This window comes from Electrophorus electricus, chromosome 15 (genome assembly GCF_041902795.1).
Source record: "Electrophorus electricus isolate QZ-2024a chromosome 15, ASM4190279v1, whole genome shotgun sequence".
NCBI lineage: Eukaryota > Metazoa > Chordata > Actinopteri > Gymnotiformes > Gymnotidae > Electrophorus > Electrophorus electricus.
Genome location: NC_137511.1, coordinates 19,842,501 through 19,865,000, shown reverse-complemented (window position 1 = coordinate 19,865,000; position 22,500 = coordinate 19,842,501). Strand labels below are relative to the sequence as shown.

At 38.1% G+C, this 22,500-nt stretch overlaps 2 protein-coding genes across 6 annotated transcripts in view; both read right to left on the bottom strand.

Annotated features, from left to right (window-relative positions):
- Positions 1-15,071, bottom strand: part of LOC145651272 (uncharacterized) — a 35,805-nt gene extending 20,734 nt beyond the window's left edge. The window contains exons 1-10 of one of the 3 annotated variants that reach the window (XM_081697154.1): positions 14,931-15,071; positions 14,002-14,346; positions 13,426-13,777; positions 11,937-12,044; positions 11,749-11,838; positions 10,839-10,925; positions 9,547-9,603; positions 7,446-7,523; positions 7,182-7,241; positions 1,900-1,989 (exon numbers count right to left, since the gene is read on the bottom strand). In XM_081697154.1, the coding sequence (XP_081553280.1) occupies positions 1,900-1,989; positions 7,182-7,241; positions 7,446-7,523; positions 9,547-9,603; positions 10,839-10,925; positions 11,749-11,838; positions 11,937-12,044; positions 13,426-13,738 (883 nt within the window). In that variant the 5' untranslated portion in view covers positions 13,739-13,777; positions 14,002-14,346; positions 14,931-15,071. The remainder of the gene's footprint in view (positions 1-1,899; positions 1,990-7,181; positions 7,242-7,445; positions 7,524-9,546; positions 9,604-10,838; positions 10,926-11,748; positions 11,839-11,936; positions 12,045-13,425; positions 13,778-14,001; positions 14,347-14,930) is intronic. The other 2 variants (XM_081697156.1, XM_081697155.1) reach the window with 2 other exon arrangements.
- Positions 15,072-18,284: 3,213 nt separating this feature from the next.
- LOC145651273 (uncharacterized) overlaps positions 18,285-22,500 on the bottom strand; it is a 37,407-nt gene continuing 33,191 nt past the window's right edge. For 2 of the 3 annotated variants that reach the window (XM_081697157.1, XM_081697158.1), the window contains 4 exons: positions 21,842-21,931; positions 20,756-20,869; positions 19,954-20,123; positions 18,286-18,777 (listed from right to left, as the gene is read on the bottom strand). In XM_081697157.1, the coding sequence (XP_081553283.1) occupies positions 18,754-18,777; positions 19,954-20,123; positions 20,756-20,869; positions 21,842-21,931 (398 nt within the window). In that variant the 3' untranslated portion in view covers positions 18,286-18,753. Of the gene's footprint in view, positions 18,778-19,953; positions 20,124-20,755; positions 20,870-21,841; positions 21,932-22,500 lie in introns of all 3 variants that reach the window. The other variant, XM_081697159.1, reaches the window with a different exon arrangement.

The following is a 22,500-nucleotide window of genomic DNA, read 5'->3' as shown; positions in this document are numbered from 1 at the left end:
CATCTTTATGCTGAAAAGACTGAGGTTTTGATTGTTGCTCCTGATGAGGTCAGCCCCTTGACTAAGCAAAGCTTTGGACATTTTTCCTCTGCTGCACACCTTAGCATACATAATTTAGGTGTTGAGATGCTAATACATGTTTTTATTTCATCGCTCACTGACTACTGTAATGTTCTCTTAACTTAGATCTGCTCTAAATCATCTCCAGCTATTACTCAGTGGGTCAATAAAACAATCCCACATATTCCCCTCACAGAAATCTCTCCACTGGCTTTCTGTTTTCCAATTTAAGATTCTAACTATTGCATATAGAGTGTTGCATGGTCAGGCCCCTGCCTGTGTGTCTGAACTACTCTTTCTTCACATACCAGCTCACGCTCTCAGATCAGGTGAGTTAGGTCTTTTATATGTTCCACGGATCAGATCAGGTGAGTTAGGTCTTTTATATGTTCCACGGATCAGATCAGATGAGCTATGTCTTTTAAGTGTTCCACAGATCAGGTCAGGTGAGCTAAGCCTTTTATATGTTCCACAGACACATCTAAAGGCTCATGGAGACTCACCATTTGCGGTGGTAGCACCCACACTGCGTGGTATTGTGTTTTACTGTTGTATTGTGGTTTTATGTTGTGTCTTATCTTGTCCTACTTGTGGTTTTACTACCCTGTAATCTGAATTTGCAAAGCACTTTGTGACTCTTGTCTACGATAAGTGCTATATAAATAAACATTACTTACTTACTTACATACCATAACCTCTGCTTTCTCTGTTTGCCTTCTGTTTGTGCTGATCTCAGACCAGCTTGAATTATTTTTATTTGTGCCAGGCAGTCTATCACAGTGGTTGAGGCATCTTTTGTGTTTTGAATTTGATTTTTTGTTCTCCTTTTTGTCTCGCTAGTCCTTTAATGGACTAATGGTACTTCCATCTGCATCTATGCATTATCTAGTACTCTTGAGTTGTCAGTATTGCATGTTTATTGGAACCTTGCACATTTTAAACTTCTTAAACAGGTTTATGTTTTAAACATCCATGTGATGTTTACTGTGTTGAGGTACACAATGAGATCTTCGGAGGGTAGGGCTAAAGCCCAAGTCCCTTCCCTTCAGTGGACCCGCCAGCAAGACTGGAGGGGTCTGCCCAAAGCCTCTGAGGCACACTGCCTCTGGGGCACTCCAAGAGTGATAGAGGAGAGGAGGACCGTTCGGGGGAGGAGCACGCCTGGAACCAGGGCGGACGTGCACCCCCGCGTGTCCGTTGAGGCCGAGGACACGTCACAGCGCCTTATGTCTGTGTGGAATGGCGCTAGTGTTTGTGTATGTGTGCGCCTTGTGTATGTGTTTAGGCGCGTCACGACGTGGGGAAGCGTCGGGAGCCGAGCCCCTAGGGAGGGGTCGTTGTCGAGGACTGCTACACTTTACGTGGAGTGTTAAGGACTGCCCTGAAAGAGACAGTGAGTCTGCCTTTCTCCCCTGTGCACAGAAGTCTCCCTGGGTGGTAGTTCCTGGCCCGCCTTGTGTTGGGTGGGCACTGGGCATTGTCGTGCAGTGTCTGTCTGTGTGTGCATGGTGGGCCGGGATGTGCTGCCCAGGTATAGGACGCTTCAGGAGCCACACCCTTTGGGAAGGGGTACTGTCACGGAAGGCTCCTCCACCCTTGAGTCACGTGGTATGGCCCGCTGTGTGCAGGGGGACTCACACATGTCAGGGATTAATGTTAAATGTTAGTCTGTCTACTTAAACCCCTGCCAGTATATGATCCCCATTGGTCATTGTTGCCCTGTAATGTTGAAACGTCTGTGTAGCTGTTATGCCTGTTTGTATCATCTTCCACACTATGAAAAATGTTTAAAATATTAAAATTCCTTCTAGCAAACAAAGTACTGATAAACACTGTTACCTTTTTCATCTCCTCTCCAGTTGACAATGAAGAAAACTGAAATTAAACTGATGCCAAACAGAAATCCTCTTGATATTCTAAACAGGAAATCTGCAAATGAAAAAAATATGAACATATAAACTCAGTTGTAAACCACAGACAACTGTGTCATGGTAATGAACAGTGAGCATGGGTTAGTGGCCCTTGTAAAACCCCCTCTTGTTGCAGTGTTTAACTGACCAGAGAGGCACAGCAGTTCTTGACTGAGTCTACAATATACTCTGCTAGGGACACACAGTGAAAACACTGCGTTGCTGTGCTAACTTTAATAAGCTTTAAGTATCCCTCCCACTTAGGTGAATTAGATGGATCAAACATTACTGATAATATTGCTCCCAGAACACTCCTGCAGCACCCAAACCCCAGCCATGATCACATACTCCACCTCTCAAGCTTCCTAATTCTCACCTCTTCCATGTGTCTCTTCCAGCCAGCTCATGTATATATTGCTTTCTCACACATGCCTTGCAAAGTCTTATCAGTGCTCCTATATTTTAAAGCTTTTCTATTCCTGTTGTCCTGTCTGTTTGTATCATGTATGTCCCCATGTATGTTATATCTTATATTATGATTTTATATATTATGATTTTCTGCTAGACACTTTTGCTGATTGGATATTGTATTTTTATCTCTACCTGCTTTTTGGATTTATGACTCATGATTCTAAATAATAAATAAATGGCCTCATCATTTTACTCCTGCATACAACTCTCTTCCAATATGTTCGTCTGAAAAAATGCGCTTGTTTTTGAACCTCATCAAATAAATCAGTCCACTTATATAGCACATTGTAATTACTTTAAATTTCAGCTTTACATAGGCAGAGGTGGGTAGTAATGTGCTACATTTACTCCGTGACATTTATTTAAGTAACTTTTTTGAAGAAATTGTACTTTTAAGAGTTGTTTTAAAAGAAGCCACATTATACTCTTATATTTGCAAAGTCTAAAAATTTACTCCATTATATTTGTCAGTATTCCTTCCATTACATTTTAAAATAATTTTTATATTTTGTATGTTTTCACCACAACTGAGTTAAATCCTTAAAGATGATCGCTGAGTTAAATCTCTAAAAATGATCACTGAGTTAAATCCCTCAAGATGATCGCTGAGTGTTGCCATTTTGCTTCAGTAAGTTAGACATTTGGACAGTTGACCGACATAATGAACAAGGAACAGACACAAAGTGGATACTCTTGAGGTGTTCAAAGCCACAGAAATCCATGTTGAAACGCAGGCAGATTGTACTCCATCAGATTTGACATTGGTCACCCAGGGCAAAAGAGTACTGTACAATATTAGGAACAGTGAGTTGTCCCCCTTCCTTATTAGACTTAGAGAACCATTGAAATGAATACATGTGGATTTTGCAGGGCCAACTGACAGCCACATGTTCAATGTCATGGTCACTGCCCATGCAAAGTGGCCAGAGGTGCAAATTACAAACAAACCCAGACAGGACCAGTCGAGGGCTACAAATTCTATTCAGCCACTATGGAATACCTGAAGTTTGTGTCATTGACACTGGACCTCAATTCACTGCACATTAAAACATTACATATTTTATAGCTGACTATGTTAAACATGTTCAGCCCCATATCACCCAGCCACCAATGGGCAGGTTTGCACAAACTCTCAAGCATGCTCTTAAATCCTCAAAGGGCTTGACCCCTGTCCAGAAACAGCCCAGACCTGTCCCGCAACAGTCTAGACCTGTTCAGCAACAGTCAGAAACATTTTTGCTGACATTTTGCAATACTCTGCAGCTTGAGGGAGTGAGAAAGAATGCTTTTTTTCTGGGCTGTCAGTTACACACTCAGACCCAATGTGATATTGGCTATGAGACACACATTGGACTCCCAGATTCTCCTCCTGGCCTGCATAATTGAAACAGCAACAGTTTACAGTTGGAGATGCAGTGCTGCTCCATGATGACAGAGAGGATAAGAGATGGACACCAGGAGTGGGGACCAATCAATGTGCGCCTGTTTCTTACACTGTGGTTTTTGGTGCTACAGAGGTATGGCAACGTCATGCCGATCAGTTTAAACCCCATCAGAACTAACCACACCTCATAATTTGCATGCACTTTTTAATAGCTCTGCATAAAAGTATGAATACAAACAGCAGATTTCTTTTCTGGTTGTTATAAAACCACAATATTTCTATAGTGCTGGTGTCATGAGTAGTTCTAGAGATAGTACAGACACATAAGTTGCTACTGTAATGTGGGAGTCGAGGTAGGATGCACAAACTAGCTGTGTCACACACACAGACGTTTATTTCATACACTTAACAAAACAAGCACAATGAAGACTGCTAAAAACGACCTCTGAAGCACAATGAAGCACAATGAAGCACAATGAAGCACAATGAAGCACAATGAAGCACTCTGCTTATGTGGGCTCAAACACCAACCAACACCAACGACTAAACAGGACTTTATATACATGCACAGTAACAACGTAAAACAAAGAACAGGTGTGATACACGGAAAGGGCGTGGCCATGCAAATGAACACACACACACACACAGGAAGATGTCTGGGACGAGGAGGCCGTGCCGTGACAGCAACCTTACTAGGCCAACATGATCATAATTAGTTTTTTAACATTTGTTTGCACTGTTCAGAAGGTGAATGTGTGTGATTTGAATTAATCTCTATGAAGTTTATGCTACACTCACCTACGCATGTGGAAACAAAAAACAGCGTAAAAAATGGAGCAGGACAAATGAGGCCATGTTTTAACGGCTCTGAATCACACATATTTAGGACTGAAACATGTATTAAAATGGAATGGCACCTGTTCTATGAGAAGGGCATTAGAATAAGCACATAGAAATTTGGAGTAATCAGAAGACATGAGGTCAGGTCCACTGTTACACTCCCGACAATCATACACCTGTATCACTGTTACACTTCCTACAATCATACCCCTGTATCACTGTTACACTCCCTACAGTCACACCCCTGTATCACTGTTACACTCCCTACAATCACAACCCTGTATCACTGTTACACGCCGTACAGTTATAAAGTAAGATCTCACCATCCATCTAGCAAATCAGACCACAACAACATTTTTCTCAAAGGCCAAAGCGAGCTATCAGTCACCACACTTCAGGATACACTTTGATGTTCTGGCTGGGACATGTTCCAGCACTGATGGTTGTGATACATTTATTTATGTGGTGCACTGGTGGATGACACTGTGCCACTAATTATCATCTAAACCGTCCCAAATCCCATATGATGAAAAGACTGTTCATGATGCTATTAAGAATTAATACAAAAGAGCATCATTACACAGAGAAGGGTGTGGGGTCTACCACACCAGGCAGGCTGTGCAAAGATGCCCTGATACAGGTGCTGGAGATACAGACTGGAAAATGGTGGTGGTGAACAAACAGCAGAAGAGGGCCGTAGTGATACATGTGGCAATCTGGAGTGAAAGCAACATCAGGAAAAAGGAACATGAGAAGCTCGAGAAATACCAAGGGATGAAGGAAGAGCTAGAAGAGATGTGGAAGGTGAATGGAACAAAAGAGCATCATTACACAGAGAAGAGTGGTGAGGGAGGCTAAGAAAGCTTCAGGGACAAGCTGGCATCTCTATTCCAGCTGAGTGATTCCAGGTGCATATGACAGACTGAAAATGACAATATGCTACAAACAAAAACCCTTAAGATGAGTGTTGACACTTTATTGGCCTCATACAAACAGATTTATTTTTAAGATATTATGCTGAGTAAAAAACAAACAAAACAAACAAATGAAAACCAACAAAAAAATGTAATTTATGTTAAACCTGTATATAGGGTAGATTTAATTAATTTATGAAGTGTTGTCAGTGACTGTAGCATTAAGATTTAATTACAGTAAGTATGGATTCACATAGGTCAATTTTAAAATACCATTTTGTTGTTCTCTCTCTCTCTCTGTCTCTCTCTCTCTCTCTCTTTCTCTCTAGAAGGATGTTTCATGCCATGTGATATGTGATAAATCAAAACAGGAAGGGGAAAGTGACCACTATACAGAGGTGGTCTGAAGAACAGACCTGCACAAGACATCAGCCCCCTTGAGTCTGTATCAGCAGATTAAACTAGAGAATCAAAGTCAAGCATGGAGTTGGACTACAACAATAAAAGTCTCAGTAAGAGCCATGATTGGCTCTTCAAGGACTGTTAACTGTCTCACATGTGGTAAGATGTTTTCATTCCTGAGGGGAGAGATAGCATACTCAGAGAAAGACATGAATAGCGTCACGATCAGTCCCTCCCGGGTTCTGTGTTCCGTGTTTTTCCCTGTCTTGTGTTTCTTAGTTCCGTGCCATAGTTTCGTTTTCTCTGCCCCTCGTTTGATTTTCCACACCTGTCCCTCATTAAGTTCATGTATTTAAACCATGTCCTGTTCCCTGTGTTTTTGGCTGTTCATTGAATTTGTTTCGCTGTTGTTGTTTCTTGAATCTATGTTCCAAATCCTTCATTTTTGTTAGTCTGTCTTGTTTAGCCCCAAGTGTTTTCCTAGCCATTTGCCTTCGTGTGTTTTTGTTTGTTAGTCATGTATCCACATACTCTCCGTGTTGGCTCCATAACCCTGGACTGCCTTAACGACTCTGATTTTGGATTTTCCCTGAATAAATCTCGCTCTGCTCCGCACATACGTCTGCCTCCTTACCGCTCAACGTTACAAATAGAAACCTTAGGTGATGTTTGTCTTGTCTGAATTCATTTTAAATAACTTTTTAATTGTTATTAATTGTATTTTTGTGGGGATTTTTTGGTATTATTCAAACCATTTTTGAAGATTGATAAAATGTATTTTGTTGGATAAGTTCCTAACAAACCTAACAAAATCAATTAGTGTATGTACTGATTTAATTTTTTCCCTCTAGTTCTTATGTAGTGGCACATTACCTGTTACCTGTTGTCAAGTCTAACATTCTCTCTCAACTTCTCTAACTGTCAACTTCTCTATCTGTCATTTTGACACTGAACGTTTTATTAAAATGTACATTGTGTACACAATGTCAAAGTTACTGCATGGTAAAAAAAACCTGTTTTCACTGGACTCTAATCTTGAGAAAGTAACGTTTATGTGAAGATAGTTCAGCACATTAACAGATCTATATAAGTGTTGTGAGTGAAAGATGACTAGGAATTTATTCAAAAGTACCTTCATAAAGAAAAAGTGTAGATGAGCTAACAAAAGTAAAGAATTTACAGCATTCCATTTTTACTTACAAAGACAATACCATAGGCCATCAGGCAATTTGTCTTCCAGACAGAAAGCCAAGAAAAAACCTGAAATAAAGAGAATGAGATTTACATCAACATTTCCTGGTTTTTCAACGCTGGCCTGTGACCCCGACTACGATTACGACCCCGAATACGATTATGGCATATGCCATGGAAAGGAATGTGACCACAGTAAAAAACATGACTGGCTACATAAGCAAGGCCCATGCTCACATACTTCATAATAACTTAGAACAATGAAACACCTACTTATGATGATCAACAGTGCTATAGCCCCAACAACAGCCAGCATGATTTTGTATTCCGTACCCCAGACACGCCACATCACTAGAGGAGAAAGAGGGAAAAATCATGAATGAAAGTCATTCTGCACAGGTCTGGTAAGCTTACTTTACTTTATTCCATTACATATTAGTGACTACCTGCTAGATCTGTAATTGAATACTTAAGACAAAGTATTTACTATAATAAAATAATGGAATCTGATGACTTTTAGAAATGCCATCAAGATAACATCTAGCATGCTAACTGTTGGCCGTTATCTCCAATTGATTTATAATGCAGTTGTCATGACCTTTGTTTGACAAAATTGACTGTCCATTAGTAAATGCTTGTTAAAGATTTTTTGCGTGAAAGTCAGCTAGTATAGTAGAGATGAATGGATGCATTTTGGCCACACTGAATACTGTTCTGTTCAGATGAGACTTTTCTGTTTTCTGCCATTATCTGGTTATAATTGTAATGCTAATTTTTCACTTGCACAAATTAATTTCTAAAATTGGACCTCACATTTTCAGCTTTAGGGCCATATTATTTCTTTATGCAGTGCTGCAGGTGAAATGGTACCTCATTAGGAAGAGAGCTGAGATTGGTCTGAAAATTTTGATATGTAATATATATGTATCATGCTATAAGTAAGAACCTTTAACGTGAAATTAACAAAATATGCAAAACAGAGAAAATGCCTATACTTCAGAGGGATAACGTCAACATGACGCTAAGAGCCTTCATAGAAAACTCAGTGGAGCCGTGGAAAACAACCCTAGAGGCCAATTTCCGACCAATAGTATGAGTCACCATCAAGCATGGGATTTACCAAGGAGATGCCCTGTCTCCGTTGCTGTTCTGCATGTGGCTGAACCCACTCAAGTGAAATCATCACCAAGAGTGTCTATGGATACCAGCTACGGAATCGATCAACGATCAGCCACCTCCTCTACATGTATGTCATCAAGCAGTATGTCAGAAGTGAATGAGACATCGGAAGGTAGCTAGAACTGAGGGGATCACACTACCAGGGGGTAATATAACAGATGTATAACAGCTGGGATAATAAACTGGCCTAATGAGAAAACAGAAGCCACTGACATCAAGACAAGGGAACTCCTCACAATGCATGGAGGGTTTCATCCCAAATCCAGCACACTGAGACTGTAGACTAAGCAGGAGGCGGAAGTGATAGTGGAAGTGGCTGATATGGAAGAATCCTACCAATGGCTGGAAAAGGCTGGATTGAAAGGCAGCACAGAGGCACTAGTCATGGCAGCACAGGAACAAGCTCTGAATACGAGATCAATAGAGGCTGGGGTCTACCACACCAGGCAGGCTGTGCAAAGATGCCCTGATACAGGTGCTGGAGATACAGACTGGAAAATGGTAACAGCTAACCAACTAGACATAGTAGTGGTGAACAAACAGCAGAAGAGGGCCGTAGTGATACATGTGGCAATCTGGAGTGATAGCAACATCAGGAAAAAGGAACATGAGAAGCTCAAGAAATACCAAGGGATGAAGGAAGAGCTAGAAGAGATGTGGAAGGTGAATGGAACTGTGATTCCCATGGTAATCAGAGCACTAGTGGCTGTGACCCCCAAACTGGGAGAATGACTCCAGCAGATCCCAGGAACAACATCAGACTTGGTCCAGGAGAGTGCAGTCCTGGGAACAGCTAAGATAATATGCAGGACCCTCAAGCTCCCAGACCTCTGGCAGAGCGTGAAGGAAAAAGACCACCTGGAGGGCAAGTGGGGAATTATATATATATATATATATAGTTTCCAGAGAAACGGAACCCTTCGGACAGAGGTCCATCAACAATTGCGTGAGTGTTTGAAACCTTCTGTTTCTCTGGAACCTCTGTTGTGTACTTTACTATAATTTTGAATATCTCTCTCTCTCTCTCTCTCTCTCTCTCTCTCTATATATATATATATATATATATATATATATATATATATATATATATATATATATATATATATATATATACATTCGTAGACACACATATACAATTATACAAATATAAATATACAATTAAATGGCCATAAATGTAATAATTATGTAAACTTACCTGAATAAACAACAGCCAACATCACAATACCTTCTAATGAACTTAATAGTTTCATTCCTGAAAGAAAAAAGAAAATTCTCATATAAATGACTGATTATATCAAATTGAGGTCAGGACACCCGTTTTACAGACATCCTGGTATCCTGCTGTAGGATCTGGGTTCAAGAGCACTTTCAGTGACTGCAGGTCATTTAGGCTCTGAGACAACAGAGCTGTCCCACACCATTATACTCACTCTGTCACACTTCACACCATTATACACACCATTATACACAGTATCTTATTATTGAGCCATGTTGATGTCAAGAACACACTGAGGACTAGTCTTTACCTGTAATCATGGCATTGAAGGAAATCCAGTCATTTTTAGAAATATATATAAATATATATAATTAAAAAACTTTTTCCTTTGTGTAAAGTATATTTATTCTATCTCATCAAAGGGAAATTTAGAGATCTGGTACATGTAAACAAATATTTTGGACTGCTATTCACAAAACTGTCATTGCGCCTGATGTACTGTTTGAGTATCAAAGTTATCCCATAGCACATTTAGCTTCTCACATGTAAACATAAGTTATTGTCTGTAAGTTAATACTGACATGTACAGTCAACTAAAATGCAGTTTAACGGTGTGTTCTTTGGTGGAATCAGAAGGAAGTGTCACAATTATGTTGCACGAAAATCAAATATTTATCTAGATAAATCCTAATATTCAAATACTACCTAAGTAAATGCCAATGAATGAATGAAAACTTGATGTCAGGTATCTTTATCTACATACGTATCTACATAAGTTAGTCATGGCCCTCAGTGTGTGTCTTCCTACTAAGATGAAGTGGTACATGTCTCAGGAAATGCACGCATTCACCATTCCACTATTAAGCATTCAGTACGCACTCTTGATTTTATAATTACACTGTGACAAAGATAACAACCCTACTTGGCTCTTGACCTCAGTTCCTACAGGTGGCAAACACATGCCTCAGTCACAAGACCAAAGAGCTAGCACTCTCGCACAACAATCAAAGCACCCCTTTTAATCTCAAGGAGTGTGATGGTCTCATCACACCACCTTCTCCTTCAATGAGTGTGATGGTCTCATCACACCACCTTCTCCTTCAGTGCCATATCACTTCTGGCACCATTTGTGATGAGTGCAGTAACCACACCCAGGTCTCAAACCTTGGTACTACAGGGATAGTCGCTGCCCTCAGCCTTTGTCCCATTAATATTAAGTTATTAATCTGACAAACACTTAATTCAAGACAATATTTCTTGGTAAAACATACCTTTAGAAGTGAATGGAGAATAATACAGCAGTCGAAGAATCCTCGTGAGATTAATAGCTGAACAGACAGCTACCTCACTGAAAAATCCTGAAGCAAAATAAAAATAATTTTAATAAGTATTCTTCATATCCCAAATCAATATAAAATACAAACATTTACAATATGCTTTGAAAGCACTGGGATAGTTTAATTGTTCATACAGTATGTTTCTTCGCTCCAAAACTTTATTAAAAGACACAGTGACTGCGGTGCTTGAGCTGGTGGCTGTAATTTAATTGTCTTTGTTAGTATTTTTAAGGTCTGTTCACATGTTCTAATGTGCTGTCCCAGCGGATACAGTGGAGAATTTGTAGAATGAACCTTAAGACACTGCCATTGCATAATACAAAAGGTCATACAGTTATGGGAACTGTGTACTATTAACAGAGGAAGACTGTTGTAAAAATAGAATCTAACTATTTTGAGAAACTTTTTAGCCACTCATATACTATTGGTTGGTTGTGAAACTGTGCCCTATTCGATTTTTTAGTCTCTGGGACATTTTCGTAATCCATAAATAAAAAAGACCATGTTTGAGAATTTAGAGAATTCAAGCTGACATTCAATCTCAGGTGACCAAGGATCTGAGGGTGTAACAGACATGTCTAAAATCCCTTTGGACAATCTGCATGATGCATTTTGTGCTTGTTCTGGGGGAAAATGCTTGTTGATTGCATTTTATCCAGACAACCATTTCCTATACTGTTTCTAAGTTTATGTTTGAGAGGCCAATCCATTACTAAACTAGCATATATTATAGTTTTCTCAACTGTTAATGTCATTTGTGTGCCTTTGAAATTTTAACAGAGACTAGAATCAGTGTTTCCAAACACTACACAATGAAACTTCAAAAAGTCAGTTAAATACTTACCCTCAAGTTGTCCCCACAGGATGAAGGCAAGAAACATAACAATGTTTGGACAAAAGACGAGGACATGCTGTATTTTTATCATGTGGTTATCTGAAGAGATTAAGAAGAACTGTATTTAAGTTCCCTGCAGTATAAGAAAACTTCATTACCAAAAACATCAACAGTATTTAGATGAAGATCTCACGTACCGTCCAGTTTTAGACACGTCCATGGTATGCAGACAAGCAGAAGGGAAAGTCCACATAAACAAACAAAAGCACAGAGAAACAACTCCAGTTTGTGGATGGCAGAGAAACCTGTGGCAAAGACACATAATTACTTGTATTTAACTGTATGTGAAATGTATTTGTTCAGTGTACAAAGTCTAATTCACTGTAGGTCCCTGTAAAAAGAGCATGTAATAATATAATAAAGTATACAAGAAAATAAAAATATAAAACAACATTTAAAGGAATTTGATAAAATGGCAATAATTTAACAGTATATAAAATTAATAAAACAAGACAAACCAACAATGTAGGTCTCAGTGAGTTGTCCATTAAAAATAATAAAATAATAAATAGATTAAAAGATCAAAGATGCACTTTTGCATCCAGCTAAATGTCATTCCAACTTAAAAGGGAATATATTCTTATCAAATTCTGTTGATCTTTTGATCTATGAGGAGCACATGGCACAAGGCAGGAATCCGCTCTTGATAGTGTACACACACACACACACACACACACACACACACACAAAGAGCAACAGTCCATTACAAGGTACATGCAGATGAACACACTCCTCACACAAGGCCAATTTAGAGATACCAATCAAGCTCACATGCACATTTTTGGAATGTGGAAGGAAACTCCACATAGACACAGAGAGAACACGTAAATTCCACACAGACACAGGGAGAACACATAAAATGAACACAGACACGGGGAGAACACGTGAACTCCACACAGACACAGCGAGAACACAAAAACTCCACACAGACAAAGGCCTGACAATAGTCCCAAGAATCCTGAAAGTACACATGGTCTCTTGCAGTTTTTTTTAGGAAAAGTGAACATGCCAGATTGTTATTTATTGATTTCTCCTCAGTTTCCAATACTGTCTAACCACACGTGTTAGTTAGGAAAATAACATTTTTGATTGTCATAACTAAATGGATAATTCCCTCAAACAATTACATTAATATTTATTTGTTTTGCTCATATTAATTTAATGGTGCCATTAATTTTGCACTTTAGGTATTTGAGCACATTCGCTGTTTATAGTTCCTTTTTAAAAATGGAAAATTGACTAAATAATTATGTCTTTTGACACCTGGTCACAACTTTTGGTGTTTTTAAACAGAGTATTTAAAAGAAGCCATTATGGTTTGCTTAATTCATTTTTCTCAGTGTATCTTTCTGTAAACGTGGGTTTGACATCTAAAGCTATCAACAAAGTTCATCATGGCCTGAGTTTTCATCACTTAGAATGTTGACAAGTATACCTTGCATATTACTAGATTACCAAATTTGAAAGGACATAATGGAAACATGTTTCTTTATAAAAAATCTAATATCATATTTTCAGAAACTTCTTGCCATTAGTTATTTAGTTCTGTTCATCTTTATTTAGACAAATGTGGAATGTCAGGCCCCATTCCTGTACATCCCTGCTACCATGGAGATGTTAACTTACCCAACTGCAGTACTTCCACAGATGTGTTAGCTGAGAACGCCTCATGGAGAACTTCACATATATACAGGCCTTTGTCTTCAGTTTGGATGTTCTTCAGTCTAAGTGAGAAGTTTCCTCTGTGGATTTCCTCAGAGCTGAAAAGCTCAACTCTGTCTATATATCTCTCATTAGTTGACTCTGGTTGAATTTCACCCTCTACAAAGAGCAATACTACAATATCTTGATCCATTTTTTTCCATGAGACCTGTTCAAGCTCCTCTGGGGGGATGTGGGAGTGTACAGAGCAGTTCAGAGTGGTGTCCCCCCCCCACATATGGAGACACAGCCTGTCCTCCAGACAAAGTTAAATACTCTGAAAAAATATATAAAACATTTGATATATTTCAGTTCAGCATTTCATTTTAAAACCTCAGGTCAGATAGTAAAATTTTATAATACATTCAGCAAAGTCTAAGAAACATCATGTGATTTAAATAAACAAGTGAAATAATGTCTAGAGCAGAGTTAAATCAAAATTATTTTCCCACAGAATACTCAATCTGTATGACAAAACAGTGTTAATAATAATTCACCCACCACTCATCTTTACTTCAATCAAAGTTTCATTAGATTCCTGGTTTCTGTAAACAACACACTTGTAAACTCCTGTATCCATAATGGTCACATCTGTTAGTAAGAGTGAGAAGTTTCCATGGGCGATGTCCTCAGTAAAGAAATGTGCCCTATCATGGTAAGCCTGGTCCTGAGACTCTGATCGACTCTCTCCATCTTGGAACAAATGCACTAAAGTTTCAGGGTCTGTTCTTCTCCACTCCACTTCCAGCTCTTCCACTGGTATGGGATTTTGAACATAACAGGGCAGCATCACAGAGCCTCCAAGCTGGACAGCCACAGGACCAGAGGGGCCCAATACACTGAACCCTAAAATAAATAGAAACATTGGTAAAGGAGTAATAGTTTTAGATTTGCATTTCAAAAAAAGAGATTTGGAGTTCAAAATAAACGATCTTGCTCCACTGGCTGTGTGCACTGTAACTGCACATAAAAACAAGTCGAAACGATTTTTTTTTTTTTTTTGGCTAGACACGCCTAGTCGTTGTTCTTATACAAGATCAGCAAGGCACCTTTAATCCCAGGTTCTCCTAGAATTATAAAAGATAGTAACCTCAATTTGAATAATACCGTACATCTGTTATTGTGTGAAAATATACTGACCTTAAGAATTTTGAGCATCAAAGTGCCGCAATCGACACTTTTTTGGTACGCATATTTAGCGATTAAAATTATTCATTTTTAAATGTATCGCTTTTAAAATATATTTCTTCCAGCGACCAGGTGTTTGTGTGGTTTTATTTCTAATCAAGAGTTTAAACGGGAAAGTAATCAGTATCGTTTACTTCGCTACGTTTAAATTACGCATTGGGCGCCATTTAAATCGACAGAACTTTAACAAACTAACGTAACTATAACAAACTAAAAATAACAATATTTAAATCAAAGCCTACCTTTACAGACGTGAACGGCGTTTGAGAGGAAAAAGTAAAGAATTGTGCCAATCTTCATGTTTGGAAAATGTTTTACCGTAAGATATGAGAACAGTTTTACTTTCACTTCCACATGTATGCGGAACAGTTGATGCCATACAGTTGTCGATTTTAACCAATCATATAACAGCAATTCGTGGCGAATCAACCTTTATTGAGCCAATCATTAACAGAAATTACTTGTTTATCTTTACTAACGTTACATTATTCACATAGTCAATCCAAAATGGTGTTTATGCATTGGACATTTTAAATGTTAGGATGCATGTTAAAATTATTTCAGAAGACACTACGAAGTAGTGGTACTTTAGTGGTACGAAGACACTAAAGACATTAAAGATATGAAGATAAAAGACAGTGAGGTGTTCTTTGGAAATAATGATAGGCTTAGAAATGCATCAAATAAGTCCGTGTGACTGTACAGTTTAGGTTTATAAAGGCATTCCTGTCATGTCACATGAGCAATCGACCCACGCTCCACCCTTCATTAATGTCTGTTGTGCAGGCTGTGGATATGAAGAGTTATGGACAACCACCAAACTGATATGAGGCTGTGGTTGGCTTCTTACTCATCTTTTTCTTATTCAAATGTCAAATTTTATAATTCCGTGTCAGTTAATATAGCTATGAATTTTGACAATTCCTAATTTATGAGAAGACACAAGTACAGTGTCTGATTGCAATTATATATACTTTATGTGCTTTTATCTGCTGACTGTGACTCTTAAATCAGAGTTATCTGACACAGACATGGCAAGAAGTGTAGTACTGTACTACAATCCTGAAAGAAAAGAATATGTATTGTTTGTTGTGACATTTTGAAAATAGATTATGAGCATTTATGCTCACTGGCCAACTGTGAGAGCATGTTATGGAAGCTCTGCACAAATGTTTTCTGTTAAATCTGACAATGTTATAAGAGAACAGACATGGTAGAACAAAAAAGGCCTGTCTCTCCAGGCATTTCTTTACTGTGACATGAGTATGGGCCCAAACATAACTACAGGGTCAGACAGCAATTTGGATCTTGTTGGTGTACCTTTATTTCCTGATTCTCTATTAAATTGGACAAAACATTATGAGAATAAATATAACAAACCAACAGAAACATAAATGATAAGAAATACTACTGTGTGTGAGAACTGAGAGCAAGAGCTGATTGGATTTTATGCTTATTTGTAGTCTCATATTGATCAAAGTCTGTTGAATCTGGCACAAAGGCATCAGTGTGAAGGTTTGCTGATCGGTATGTTGAACACCTTCAGACCAACATAATTAATAAACTGTCTTTCCAGTGGCAAGTGTTTATGAACATTACATTAATGGCATATCTGTTTGTATTGCCAGTGGGTTTCCAGATAAACAGGATGTTTTGAACAGAGGTCCTTCATCAGCTGTGCATGCAAAGTGTTTCTGAATTTCTAGGATGATGAACCAGTTTATATTTTAAAAAGTAGATGTTTGAATCATAACATTCGAGGGGTTCTAAAGTTCCAGCTCTTGAATGTGCATGGAATATAGCACATCCTGGCATGAGGATAACCTTATTGGAGGTTTCAGTGAAACCTAGACTCTCAGTTGTATGTGCAATATAACTCTTCACATTCCACGGCCTGCAAAACTCCCCTTACTCACAGCTATTAAGACTTAAGAACATTTGGACTGAGAATGAAAACTTTGCTTATGTTTTACCTGTTCAGAGAGTCGATGCACTGACCTATAAACAATCTGCTGTTAAGACTGCAGACTAAGTTAAGACTGCTGTTTGGTGCTGACATATCACTTGCGCTCACCACCTACAGCACAGGCTCACTGACACTCCACACCTGCAGCACAGGCTCACTGACTCTCCCCACCTGCTGCAGAGGCTCACTGACACTCCACACCTACAGCAGAGATCCCCCCATGTCTCCTATCACCAGAGGTGTCAGGCACCTCTCATTTGAGGGGGCACAAACAGACTATAGACAAAATAAAAAACAACACATAAGCAATTTTATAAATATAAAGCTTTACTAAATTATGAACATATATATACATATACAAAAGAACACATACACCCAAGAAGCTGTGTATACATGCGTGTACACAAACAACAGAGATGAAGTGAAAGACGCTAATCCCTGAAGTTTAAAGTCTTGCAATCCTTTTCACTTTCAGTGTTCAGTCAGTAGAAATGACTGATGTGTTCAGTCAGTAGAAATGATAATGTTCATAATTTGCTGTTGCATGATTACTGGTTAAGACATAAACCCCCTTTTTTAACTTTTTAAATGTGTTTAAGAAATGACATCAAAATCAGTTGTGATCTCGCAATGCAATCATATGATACAAATTAATTATATAATTTTAAAAGGGGGGGGGGGAATACCACTGCCAAGACAGAACACCTCCTGCACATGAGAAAGAACAGTCAGACTGCAGCTGGAATCCACCAGTAGCAGAATGTAACATGGACATGCTGTGTGGTCCAGCTGTGGACATGTGGAATATGATCATAGCTAAACTGCATCACACAGTATGTTAGCAGATATGAAAGTACCTAAAACCAGTATAAGAAACCAACAAACTGGTATATGCTGCTGCAGTAGTCATGGTTGAGAACCTTGACTATAAAATACAAACCATGACAAGGAAGACAACTTGGATGGAAGTCAACATCTGACAGAGCTCCAGAAGGGCATAAAGATGAAAGATGGTGTCTGACTATGGAAGATATTAAATGGGTGACCTATAACGGAGGCTCTAAAGTCTGCTAAACTGGTGAACACCACTGGTACCAAGACTGCAGAGATACACAAAAGAAACACCAGCTAAAAAACTAAAAAGTGCACTCTCAGTCAGAATTCAGCATAACTCTGACTGTGGATCCACCCAGAGCTGAAAGAGAACAGTACTGGAAGAACATATGGGAGAATGAATCATAAGATAACACTGGTGCTCAGTGATTAAACAGGGAAAACTTAAATCTGAGCAGGGCAGTGGGGACCCGTGTAAGCATTACTCTACTGTTAAAAAATTCTGTAATTAATAATAAATGCCAAAGCAAACAAACAGACACTTCAGATGTCATTGCTACCCTCATTGGTTTTGTCCACATTTTGTGAGCCTCACTACACACTGGGTCCTCCTAGTACGTAATAAAGCATAAAGCTGACAGGTGATTGGATTTGGATGTTTAGTACTTTCACTCCATTGGTCAGCTGCTCAAACAGCCATTATCTAAGGCCTTCGCATATATATATATATATATATATATATATATATATATATATATATATATATATATATATATATATATATATATATATATATATATTTATTTATTTTATTTTATTTATTTATTTTTCAGCTTTTTCTATGTGTTTTGGCTTTTCTCTACTTGCAAAGACTGCATAGCTCCTTCCATGATAAAGATATTCAGAAACTCAGTTTACAGTGTTGTCATGTAGACAGGGAAAATAAATTTTTGGCTTCATAAAGAGTGTGTGCTGTTATCCTTTTTGCAATGGTGGATGTAGCCAAAATAGCACTGGTTTTAACATTGGTAACAGGACTTGTTACAAATTTACACATAAATATACAGTTATTCTGTTCTAGTGTGAGACTGAGGAGAAACTCCACTTCAAGAAGGAAAACCTGTGCATGCAGACTAGGGCTAATGCCTCTTGTGGACTCCAGCGGTGGAAGCAGGCCATCTCATCTTCAAGCTTCTCATAACGTACTTGACCCCTCTCTCCATGGCAACGCAGACATTCATTCCAGGGGAAGGCTTTTCTGCAGGTCATGAATCTGTCATGTGACCACCCTAGAGACAGTATGATTAATATGCTTAATTTATTAATAACATACATTCTTCTTATTTATTTTACATTCATCTTTAGACATTAACAGTTCATCAGTTGACTACAGTGGTCCCAAAATTACAGTGGTAAAATTCTTGTGATGAAACATCCCATTTGTAATATGTTTACGCATTGACATAGTGAGTCAATGAGACCACAGTTACTTGGTGAGAGAGGCAAATAAATCTGATTATCATCTGCAAAGCTCTGGTAAGACATTCCAGAGTCTTGGACTAAATGGAAAAAAGCATTTTAACAGAACAGAACCCTGGGGGACCCCACATCTGCTCAAAATGTGTCCATTTCAACAAAGTAATTCGGGTTTGTTCCTGAGGTTTGTTCCTCATTGACAAGTCTATATAAAAGTACTTTACTTGATGGTGGCAAAGGCAGAACTGAGATAAAGTAATAGAAGCACAAATGTTTTTCTAGTATTTAAATGGATGTCATTAATCACAAAATGTATGCTGAACTAAAATTAGAACTACATGCATTCAGCTGGAGGCAAGACCATCAAATGTCCCTACTCTAAGGATGACTTTGAAGATGATTCTGATACATTTTTATACACAATAATTGTTTTTTATCTGTGGTTAATGTAAACCATGTGACTTCTCTGGCTCCTAATCCAGGGCCCTTTGACTCTCCCATGTTGCACAAACATAAATGTGGTATCAGCAAAGATCAAAGGTTACATCACTTCAGTTTTCCAAATGCAAACATGTAACTCATGCAAACAGTCTGGTTTTACACTTAATGTCATATGGTGTGACACTGGGTCATCTGTGTGAGCAGCACCCTGCCATACACATTCTAGCACTTATCTTCTCTTAAAACTTGCAAATAAACTAGGCTGTGTTTAACAGCGCATTTGGAACCATTGTGATAAATGAGGCCCTACCTCTGCTAAAACTCTTATTTACCCCCTGACTGTGTTTGTTTGTTTTTTTGTTTGTTTTTTGTTTGTGTTTGTTTGTTTTTGTCAGAATTACACTTCTATAGCCGTATATCAGAAACAGTGACTGTGCCTTCCATGATTAATACGCTACAGATGTTTATGTAAGTATGCCTTGCATGATGCACTACATACGTCTGTGTTTACTGTAGTGTGTGAAGAATGTGAGTGTGGGATATCCTACCTCTGCAGGATGCTGTGGTATTGAGTCCTCTACACGGTTCAGTTGTATTGCATCTAGCTCTTCTTCTTCTTCTTCTTCTTCTTCTTCTTCTTCTTCTTCTTCTTCGTCTTCTTCTTCTTCTTCTTCTTCTTCTTCTTCTTCTTCTTCTTCTTCTTCATAATCTTCTTTATCTGTGTTTTAGACAAAATTTGAAGTTGAAGTTATATATCTGCTATAAACCAGTTGTTTTGATGTTCTACAGTAGTTTTAAATAAAATGTAATTCATTCTAGTTGTTAGCAATTTTACATAAATGCAATTTTAAATGAGAAACACATAGTGTTATGTAGTAGTATGGGGCTATGTTAAGATGGCATGTGCAACTGGCTGTTATGATGTTCTGTTGATAAAAGGGCTCGGTAATACACACCAGTCTGAGCTTCCACAGTGGGGTCCATTAAGATTCATTAACCAGTTCAAGATGTTTTTACATCAACAAATGCTGGACACCTCTTCAATACTGAATACATGGGTCTGATTAGTGAAATAGCTGAATCAGATTACTGAACAGCTGGACCTGATTACACTGTCAGATTACTGAATGTCTTAGTCTGATTACTGATTACTTGGCCTGATTGTTAAATATTTCTTTATCTGATCAGTGAAACACCTGAGCCTGATTAGTGCAACACTAAGGTGTTACACTAGACACACTAGGAAAGGACTCCTGCAAAACAATCTCATAAACTGGAACAGACCATCTTATGCCCACTAGATCTTCTGTGATTATTTGTTTTGATGTTTCTGTGACTGTCTCCACCTACCTTTTTGTTTTGATAACTCCACTACAAAGATTGCAATAATATAGCCAATGGCAAACACCCATTCAAATGGAAGGAGAACCACTTGGAGATCTTCCATTGTTCGTTTACCATTTCCTAATGATTATAAACAAAAGAGGAAATGGAGTCCCTAATCAGTACTTTTCAATAATGCTAATGAAAAAATGAATTAATTATTCTACTATGATGAAGGTTAATATTGCAGAGTATTGTTAAAAATTTTACCATTGCAATGTGTGTGTTGGAAGTAAAAAGGAACTGTTATGTACACTGGCAGTCAAAAACCCTGTTACATGTGTCACACACTGATGTTGAGTAACCAGTACTGATGGGTTTAAAGAAATGTCCCTTCTGTTTACTTAAAGGATTTAAATTTTAAGAATGAGACAACTGCCTTTGGGAACTTGTATAAAAAGCTGTTCTTGCTTTACTGGCAGCAGAGACAAAATGGCTTCAATATTTAGAATAAACCAGAAAAATTGTGTTTGCAAAGGAAGTTATATTCATTACAAGAAACTGTTACTAGAGCTGCAGCCAGGACAGTGTGAGTGGGATCTTAACAAAGCCCACAGAGAGTGGATCATTAAAAGGAAGATTCCACTGGGTATGTTACTCTGGATGGGTTTAATACTGCTCCTCAGATCCAGGTTTCAATATCTATCACCAAATGAAACCTGAGAGAAGCTGAGGTATCTGTTTATGAGAAGGAAACCAATGCTCAGACACACACAAATGATTTGATCTGGATTTTTCCAGTGAACACACAGACTGGTTCGTCTGGATTTTTGCAGTGAACACACAGAGAGGTGTGTGGACAGTATTAAAGACTGTGTACAATGCAGTTTCTTTAGATCAGTTAGATAAAGTAAAACATGAAAGCTGTTAACAATAAGTGCTCAAGGATAGAAAAGGACCTATCAAATACTGAAAAATACCCTTGGTTGTCCTAGTATTTTTAAGCAATCCAGTTCTTGTACTATGAATTCACACAATCCACAATTTACTTTAGTTAATAAATTATAGTTTGTTGATAGTAGAAACATTTCTGGCAAGGCAATGTTTACTTACGTGCTGACAGGATCAGCTCTGCTGATAGTGTTATGGAGTTTATCAAAAAGAGAACTGCTGTTGCACACATACACAATTTAAATACCAGAGCTGTAATACAAGACCAAAAAAGAGAGGTTCCAAATACAATCCAGAATTCAACATACAATAATTAACTGTCCACAATACAGTTTGAAAAGGCAGTATTCAGAATACAGATACTTTATGCATTTTTAGGAGAATATCTCAGCAATAATAGCAGCAAATGGTCTACTAATGCATTTCCTATATGATAAGCCCAGTCATGGCTATTTATAATATATTTGACAAAAAAATCAGATTTATAATGAAGTATGTAGGCAAAAACCATTTTACTGAGCAGAAACTGGGAGGGAAAATCAAAGCTGACTACTGCTAATCTTTTCATATTGAGTGACTGGCCTTCTTAATAAATTCACCATTCAATGGCTAATAAATTCACCATTAAAAAGCACTAAGTAAGAAAACTTTCATTTTCTAACATTGACCAAAAGTGTGACAATTAATACTGACAGTACAGCACAGCCAATTCACAAATGCTTTTTTAAAATGTATCTGAATGTATTTTGAACAGGTTATTCTTTTTATGCATTTTAAAAGAATATGTTACTAAGTACATTTGGGACAGTGTGTTCTGAATT